Consider the following 9790-nt stretch of genomic DNA (forward strand, 5'->3'; position numbering starts at 1 on the left):
GAGAAATAGAAACAACTCCTTTCCTTATCTTTCACTCAAACTCATAAAACCAAGTTATCTGATTCATCACATTTGTGAACTCCAAGTGTTACATCAAGGGGTGTACATGTAGCCCTATTTGAACAAAGAATATTCATTAATTAGCTAGTATCTTGCACAAAGAATCTTCCTTTCATCATTCAAGAATCTTGTTTAGAAATCTTGATGGGTTCAACCGGAGGAGATGAAGTTTTTGCTAAAGTAGTAGGACCAATCATTGTTGGAGGTGGACCATCTGGTCTAGCAGTGGCTGCATGCCTCAAACAAAATGGCATCCCATCTCTTGTTCTTGAGAGAAATGATTGCATTGCATCTTTGTGGCAACACAAAACCTATGACTGTGTTAAACTCCATATCCCCAAGCAATTATGTGAGCTTCCAATGTTAGGATACCCTAAGTGTTACCCTAAATACCCTACAAGAAACCAGTTTATTTCATATGTAATATCTTATGCCGAACACTTTAATATCAAGCCAGTTTTTAATCAGACAGTGGAGAGCGCTGAGTTTGAGTTTGAGCGAGGGGTTTGGCGGGTGAAAACGCAAGACGGTCGCTATGAATCGCGGTGGTTGGTGGTGGCTACCGGCGAGAATGCTGAGCCAGTGGTGCCCAAGATTCCGGGGATTGAAATGTTTGAGGGGCGACTTATGCATGCAAGTGAGTATAAGAATGGAGATGAGTTTAAAAATAAGAGGGTTGTGGTTATTGGGTGTGGGAATTCTGGTATGGAGATTTGCTTTGATCTTTGCAATCATGATTCAATTCCTTTTATGGTGGTTCGAAATTCTGTAAGTTGTTATTTATTATTATATGTTTGGTTATGATTGTTGTTTTAAGGGTGGTGACGAGTATAAAGAACAAGTTTGAGTATTTGATAATCACACTCTTATATTATCCGCAATGCTACAACACATTCTACCAACATGCATGTCTAGTCGGCATGAAATATTATATATTTACTCAAACATATTTTTTACCCTAAACACAATAACATCCATCTTTTTCGCATACAATCTACATATCTATTAAATATTAATTGTGTGAGAAGGAAAAAAAATTTAATTCTGGACGTAACCAAAGGCCTAAATGTTGCACGCCCCACATGTGCATGCCACCTTACCACGAATGATAAGGATGGCTGAGATGCGAATGGTCTCATAAAGCTGTCATCTGTTTTTTCATCTAGCTATGCATTATAACGGTATAAACGTCTAAATAGTTTTCTTTTTACATAACCAATGTATGTTATGTATATGTAGACCGCCACCCATATTCTAAGCATGACCTCAAAGACAACTATCTTATTATTGTTTTTAGCATTTATATATATTATTAATATTAATATTAATTTTATAACTGTTGTCATTAGTATTTAGTAATTTGCAGTTTCCTTACACAACTTTCAGGTTCATGTTCTGCCTAGAGATATGTTTGGATTCTCAACATTTGCACTAGCCATGACACTTCTCAAGTGGCTACCTATTAAGTTGGTGGACAAGGTGATTTTGTCTATAGCCAACTACATTGTCGGAGACACCGAAAAGATTGGTCTTCGACGACCAAAAACTGGCCCCGTTGAGTTGAAACTGACCACCGGAAAGGCCCCGGTTCTTGATATTGGAACGTTATCTAAAGTCAAAACCGGTAACATCAAGGTAATTATTAATAGTCTTAATCTATCAAATTGTGTATGAAAAAAGATTTTATATTATTTGCATCTTATAATCAATTATATATGTGTGTAGGTAGTTGAACAGGGAGTGAGGGAATTAACAAAAAATGGAGTCATGTTCATGGATGGTCAAGAGCTTGAGTGTGATTGTATAGTGTTAGCAACCGGTTACAAGAGGAACGTGACTTCTTGGCTCAAGGTAATGCATGGGATGACATGAAATTTTACTTAGCTTGACTTCTATTACACTAAAAAGAACATACAAAAATTTATTTAAATTTTGAAGTAAATATAGTTGCTTTTTTCAGAAACAAAAAACACTATATTTTATATTAATATATTATAACTAAGGCACTTGTATTACTAAACTATCAATTATTTAATATATTATAAACATTTATAAAAACTTGGTAGATAGTTATAAAATTAATAATTTAATGCAAATATTATTAAATGTTATATAATTAATCAATTACAAAACATAATTAAACATTATATAACTTTTGATTTTGGTATAAAAATAATGAATGTTATAAGTGATCACAATACACTTGTCATAAATATGTGCATAAAGTGCATGCTAATATAAATCGTTTAAAAGTTTCTACTAATGGTATATATTAAAAAAAAAGGATAGTTCTTTTATATAGATGTTTATGCTATGTCTATAAAAGACAGTGGAACATATAGAATGACATAAAAAAAAGAATGACATTTGAGATGGAAAATGAGGTTAAAGTTGAGAAGTATTCATTCCAGAGTAGTGTCGATTATACTTGAAAACCTAAGAACACTCTAATGACAAGACTTCTAATTCGGCCACGCATTAAGTTTAAGAAATGAAAGATTTATAAAAGTATTATAGGTTTTTAATGCTGCATTATGTTGTTAACGTCAATTGTTAAATTAATAACAAAAAAGAAAAAAGAAAAACAAAATCTAGACGATAACAACCTAGCAAAAGCGAGAGCATATAAACAACACCAACATGATCAACTTAAATTGATTAACACAATTTCTAAATAAGCAACAAATTGAGCAGGTAACCTATCATTGTATATCGTTGTCATCAACACATGCGGCTATGAAATAGCAACTATCATGCTACCTTTTGATTAGTTGATAATGCTATACATAACCACTTACATGTTAATTTTACTAAAATACTAACTACCCAAATGTTAAGGACAATAATTAAACATGAATCACATGAAAAGCCAAATCTTTTTCTTACCACTTCATAACCAGCTTATTAGCCTAATATCACTATCTAGTTGCAAAAGACAAAAGCAAAATAAATAAATAAAAAATAAAGTAAAATAAACGTGCAATCATAATAATAAAGTAATAAACTTACATAAAACTCTAGCATGTCAACTAATTATTTAAAAGCAAATTATAGCATCTTAGTTATATATCTTTATAGTCTATCCAAGTCCAATGTACCGAGACACAGATAATGATTATCATCCCTCGGGTGTAGAAAGTAACATACTTTTCGTAGTATTGAAGTTATCATTCTTTTCTCTCGACGTATGTATATACATATAAAAGGATGCTTTTAATTATTATCAGTCTTAAGTAGAAAAGCAAGATACCCCTAACTATCGTTCACACTAGCTCTTTCTTCTTCACGTCAACGTCATGCCATTCCACCTCTAACCATCTTTTAACCATAGAAATGGCCATCTTTCAGCTCAATCCGTCTTTAACCATTAATTTAGAGAGAGAGAGAGATAGAAGCATGGTAACTCTGTCCTAGATGGGTTTTTTGTGATACCGCATGAGGTGGGATGGTGTTCCCGTCAGTATGAAGGCGGCACGGCCTCCCACCCTTATCTATGCTTTGCCTATATCATTTTGTGAAAGAAAGAACCACATATATTTTAATGATTTTGGAATATTTAATTATTTCTATATTCTACGTACTATATGAGTACATATGTATAATGTGCAGAAGTAAAATTATAAAACCTCAAAAGTCGGAACAACTAGAGAATGAATTCGAATCTTTATATATAAAACAATGAGCAAATATTTAAGTAATCACATATTAACATCTAAAAAAGTTTAATCACATTTGAATAATCTCGTGCGAATTTACATGTGTGTGTGTGTTCGTATGTGAGCTAGATGTCCATGCTTGTATTTATTCATATATAATTAATTACTTTTTTCAAATTATAATCTAAACTAATCAGCACTTATTTTCATCATAAATTAGTATTATATGTTTCATTTGGCATTTTAAATGTAGATATTTTTAATGCAGGGAATTGACTTCTTTACCGATAATGGAAGGCTAAAAACCTCATTTCCTAATAACTGGAAATGTGAAAATGGACTATATGCAGCAGGATTTACCCAGCGAGGAATCTTCGGGGCTGCTTGTGATGCTGCTAAAGTTGCGAATGATATCACTAATCAGTGGTGGGGAACAAGCTGAGTTCTACCATAAGTTTAGTCCGTACTAGTTGTCCAAGGTAATGCTAGTCGCAGTAATCAGTATGTTGTGTTAAATAACATGTGTAAACTCTCATAAGTGTAATCGTACTTTATTTAGAGCGCTTTGTGCTAGGTGTTCGAACTTAAATCATATTGTAATAGTAGGTTTGTGATCGTTGTTCACTTTAATCTTATCAATAATTTGTTCTATGGTCACAATGCAAATCTTTTTGCATGGTTTGGTGGTTTTGTTACCACTACATGGTTTTTAGTTAGGTCTTTCTTGCATATATAATTATATAAATACTCAATTTAAGTTTTCTTAGCATCATCTTGTCGGAATTTTGCATGATATATACTTGATGAGAAGCATGACCACTTTGCTTTTCCATTTTGATTTTATATATATGATTCTACGGTTTATACAAGATTCTTCATTTTGGATTGAGCTTCATATGCTTATTCATAATTGAAAAATATCTAAGTGGTAGGCACCCTACACATGCTTCTTTCTATGCTTGTGAAATTATTGCTGATATGATTTGTTCCAATGCTTGTGATTATTTATTTGTTGTTTCGTTTAAGGATTGTGATGTTTTTAGTATATTTACTTGCAATGACGATAAAATCTCTGTCTATATCTAATAAATAAAAATTAAGCACTTGCTATTATCATTTTCTTTTATATTATTCTAAAGCCTCTACGGCTTTGTTTTCCCACTAAAACTTTTGACCCACATTTTCTTGCACGCGGATCCTGAGATCCACCGGTCTGGCTGTCTTACCTCTTTTAACTATTTGTCTTTCTTTAACATGCAAGTCTATTTCCATTTTCAAAGGTCTACAGACCCTAAATTTTTAATCTTCATAATCGTCACACACCATAATTTGTTTGCATCCATTGATCGCCACCACCTCTACTTACATTTGGGTATGTTTCTTTAGCCCTAACAAGTTCGTTTTTGGAATTTTTATGATGATCTCCAAATTATTATTACTGTTCATCAGATAATTCCACACGAATGATCCATTTTAGGGTTGTGTTTGTCACACCCCAACCTAAGGCGGAAATGACAGGGCGTGATCCGATTGCTCACAGCTCGAAGATACTATCATACATAAAATGTGACAATAGCTAATTAATTATTTTATTGAAAATAAATACACACAATATCCAAATAGAACAATAATTTAAATACATGAATGTAAGCTCAAATAATGATTATCTTGTTTATATCCTAAGGTCTTGTTTAAGTGTCCAACTTTAATCTTCAATACAAAACATCCTGCATATGCGTAGAAAATGGAGTTTGTCAACAACATATGTTGAGTGAGATGATCACCAATTTTGACACAACAAATAGTTATATAATAAATAATAAATGATAAATATTAAATACGCAAACGAACACATGTGATAGCAATCAATCAAATCATAACAAACATATATCAACCATAAACACAACCAAAGAATTGCTAGTGTGCCAATGAACCGTTGCCAAGCTAATCGGGCATTGATTACGATGACTAAAGTTGTCGTTTTACCTTCGCCAAGCGAATCGGGCTCCGGTTACTAAGACGGTCATATGATCATACTAATGAGAACCCTATACAAGAGGATATGTTGGACCTCTCCGACAGTGATAGAATATATACATAAGCAAATAGCAATTAGCAGATAGTATTCATTTGATATTCACATAATGATTATGTTTGCGAATTTGTATATAATATGTGAAAGAAACTATGAGTAAGTACGCATATGTCCCCAAAATGTTTAAAAACAGTGGATAAAAAGGGGAATGATCAAACTCACCTTAGATTAATGACAAACGAATATAAATATGAATAAGCGAGCTAACGAATAAGTGAGTCGTCCACTACACGTCAAATGTTATAAACAATAGAATCTGTGAGATATGATAATACAATTAAAAAAAACTCGTGGCCGCTGGAATCAATCTAAACGGACGTTTAGAACTCTAGGTATGTTTGTTTTAAGATTTAAGCGAGATGGTACTGACCAGAATCTGAAAAGGGAATCGGAAGTTGGGTTTTGGTTAGTAGTCTTAAAATTATGTTACGAGAATAAAAGTCTTTTGGACCGAACGTTGAATTCGACCAGAAGTATGAGAAAACGTTAAGTCAAACTTGTTGACTGATTTGCCCTTTAACGAGTTGTAGACGAATTGACCAGTCAAAATCCTTCAAACACGAAATTGATTGAAGGTTATTGACTAGGGAATGTATATGAATGATTCCTATGTTTACAACTTACCCGAAAAGTGAAAGAATCAACAGATACGATGAGTCAAAGGTCCATACGCATGCAAAGTCAAACGAACAAACTTGTATCTTCAACGAATAAACAAAAATCGAAGGCTTTGGGGATTAACAGAGGTAGGTGACGGCTGAGAAGGCTCTTAGGGTTTAGTGTAAAGGTTTGTGGTAGGGAATTATGATGTGTTTATATAAAGATTACAAAACGAACCATTTATGGACATATTACTCGTTTAAGCAAGTAAATACGGTTTTAATAAGAGAATCAACAAAATAATCTGTAAAATTCATTCATGGACAATAAGTAATGAATATGAACATGTATCTAGGCTTTGGGGAATTTTTTGGGGCTTAATTCACTCGATTATGTCATAAAATAAGCGATTTCAAGCCAAAAACGAACTAGGAAAGAAGATCGAAGCATGAAATCTGTACAGCACCTCCAAGGCGCTGCGTGGTGGGCCTATGTAATACCGTGAAAATACCCCATCCAATTTTGGGCTAAAAGTGTCAAAATTAAAATTTGGAGGACTAAATATGAAAATTCTAAATTTTAAGACTCATCATGCTACGCGATGGTCTATTAGTTACCCCATCGCACTACGCGATGATCCATCACACAGCTCAAGAAAAAGGGCTGCGTCGAGCTACGCAACGGCCTACCCCAATTGGTCCATCGCGCTACGCGATGACCAGGTTAAGTAACCTAAGACACGTGTCCAACCACGTGTCAACAAGTGGCACTTCCTGGTGAATTGCGGCGTCGAGCTATGCGATGGCCCTGGGAAAGACCATCGCGCTACGCGACGGCCTGCAAAACTCGAGTATAAAAGGGCAGCTACAATTTCAGTCCATTTCATCCCAAATTCACACTCATTCTCACATAGTTAGCATAGGGAAGCGTGCCAATGTGTTCCGAGGTTCCAAAGGCTTGATTTCATGAAGAAACGAGGTGTCAAGGCACTGTTATACGATCTGTTGTGCTGTTGAATGAATCACGAGTTGACCAGCTGCCGATTTGTCTTAATTCTTATTCCCAACTAGCTGCGTAAAGTAGGGGTTATTATATTGTATGGCTTAGACCACAGTCAAGGGTATAGCCAGAACCTTGATCATAATTATGTTTACAATAGCTTTATACATGCAAAGGTTATAGTTAAAATAATGTTTCTTCATGATTAAGAAACATAAGCTTTTACATACAAGAAGATATAATAGTTTCTTCACAACTAAGAAACGTAGGATTTTTACATACCAGGGTTATAGTCAATTCAATGTTTCTTCTTGAAGAAGAAACCTATCAATAGATGTTTCTTCATGAAGAAGAAACTCAACACAAGATTTGAAAACAAATGAAAAGACTACAGGTCTAAGTATTTTAACAAATGATTAGTTAAGGTTGAAAGCTATCAAAACCAGACTAAAGGTCTGTAGCTGGATCAAGAGATGATCCGGGTATTTACATAAACCTATTTCACTATAGATCAATCATCATTCATTCACAAAGGTTATCAAACGAGATCACCACATCATTCAGAAAAGACAATCATAGGTGAATGCGTTAAACCTTTTTCATTCAGCTATTAAGATAGACAGGTTGTTTATCTTAAACAGTTAGTCAAATATGAGATTACGTGATCTCTAATTTTTAAGGATTACGTGATCCCTAAGTCACAACGTAGATAATAAAAGCAACTCAGACCGAGTACACATTTGTCTGGATCCAAACATATCTGTTAACCTTTCAATCAAGGCTACGTGGCCGCAGGCAAACAGACATAACGAAAGTTCTTCAACTGCATTAGTTCTTGGAGAACCATAATTGTGTGTATGGCAGTGGGACAAGTTCCTAGAAAAAAGAGACGTTTCTGCTGATTTTGTTCCAAAACTATCTTGTCAGTCAAATGTTTTCAGAGTCAACGATTCACCAGCATATCGCTGACGTATTTTTCCCCCTCATTTCAGGAAAACAAGCATAGTACAGATAGCAAGGCATAAGAGTCATTCGTCGAGTTAGATGCTCGCAGATGGCGATGGCTTAGTTTTTTTTAAATAAATAAAATATTGTAACAACAATAGACAAAGGTTTGTAAACCAAAAATACTTGGATATTTATTATCCAAGAGATTTTCAAAATAAATTAATATTTTATTATAATCAAAGACTTCCGCTAATAGCCCGCAACTCTGATATATTTTCAAAACATGTGCCAACTACGGGTGTCACGCCTAGACCCTGAGTCGAGGTGTGATAGGTTGGTATCAGAGCCATCGATCTTAGCGAATTAGGTATTGAATGTACCTAGGCTTTGATTAGAATTAAGATTATAATCAAGGCAATGGTATTCAATTGAGAATATCAACATATATAGTTATTGAATGATTAGACATAAGATTCAATCTTACCGATACTGATAGGTACTTAAATAAAATTATCTAAAGAGTAAGTAAAACTATTACGGATAAGATAGGAACACGATCCTATTCCCAATCTAACATCATACAGATGTCTGATCGTCAATCCAGCCAAGGATCATTTCGACCTCCGTCAGGTAAAGGAAAATGGTGTATAGGGACAGCCTTACTTCCAATCCCTATATCTAGTAGTGAAGACTCATATCAGACCCCAATGGAGGAAAATTCAGATTCATTTGATTCCAACATTCCACTAGCCCATATCATTCGAAGACAAGATGTTGAGTGAACAACATCAAGTGGATCAAGTAGATCCCAGAAATCAATAAAGTCAAAGGGAAAAGGAATAATGACCGATCAGGAAGAAAATCTTCAGGGTCAGGAATATTTTAGTTACCCAACAAATCAGGATCCATACTTTGCTCATCCTCATAATGAACGCCGAAGCACAGATTATGAAGGAATGTACATCAGAGATGATTTAACATGTTATGAAGTCGATGTTATAAAAGTAGCTGAAACAATGCTCAACGATATAGAGATGGAAGAAGAGAAGGAAAAAGATAACGAAAAAGGAAAATAAAAGGAGACAACCGAGAATATCAAGATCAAGAAATTGATTATTCGCTGGAAGAAATAAATAATAAGAAGGGTAGTAGCTATACACAAGTGTAGCTATAATAATTTTGTGCATTCTTGTAACTACAATAAGATGAATAAAATATATGCTTTAAATTCCCCCGAATATTGAACTTGTCTTTAAAATTTTATTATAGTATGTCAAGAATAGAAAGCACAAATTCTCCAAGTAATATTTCTGATAGAATTGGAAGTGAAAGAAGATACATCAATAGGATTAAGGAAAGGTCCAGGTGGACAAATTTTAAAAGATGATTCAACGACATATAAAATACTTTAGGAATAAACCTAGAAAGAGAA

At 34.0% G+C, this 9790-nt stretch overlaps 1 protein-coding gene across 1 annotated transcript; it reads left to right on the top strand.

Annotated features, from left to right (window-relative positions):
- The first annotated feature begins 204 nt into the window (after positions 1–204).
- On the top strand, positions 205–4158 carry LOC143574277 (putative indole-3-pyruvate monooxygenase YUCCA4). The gene is made up of 4 exons (XM_077058937.1): positions 205–828; positions 1447–1695; positions 1786–1911; positions 3985–4158. The coding sequence occupies exons 1-4, from the start codon at positions 205–207 to the stop codon at positions 4156–4158; spliced, it is 1173 nt and encodes a 390-aa protein (XP_076915052.1).
- Positions 4159–9790: the final 5632 nt, after the last annotated feature.

Source organism: Bidens hawaiensis, unplaced genomic scaffold, assembly GCF_021521415.1.
Source record: "Bidens hawaiensis isolate Kalapana, Puna unplaced genomic scaffold, B.hawaiensis_p1.1 tig00001412_1, whole genome shotgun sequence".
Taxonomy (NCBI): domain Eukaryota; kingdom Viridiplantae; phylum Streptophyta; class Magnoliopsida; order Asterales; family Asteraceae; genus Bidens; species Bidens hawaiensis.

What these genes read in the sequence shown, in the direction of transcription:
- LOC143574277 (XM_077058937.1), top strand. Translation starts at nt 205, where the DNA reads ATGGGTTCAACCGGAGGAGATGAAGTTTTTGCTAAAGTAGTAGGACCA. An exon ending in TTATGGTGGTTCGAAATTCT is followed by an intron (nt 829 to 1,446) that starts GTAAGTTGTTAT and finishes CACAACTTTCAG; the next exon opens with GTTCATGTTCTGCCTAGAGA. An exon ending in ACGTGACTTCTTGGCTCAAG is followed by an intron (nt 1,912 to 3,984) that starts GTAATGCATGGG and finishes TTTTTAATGCAG; the next exon opens with GGAATTGACTTCTTTACCGA.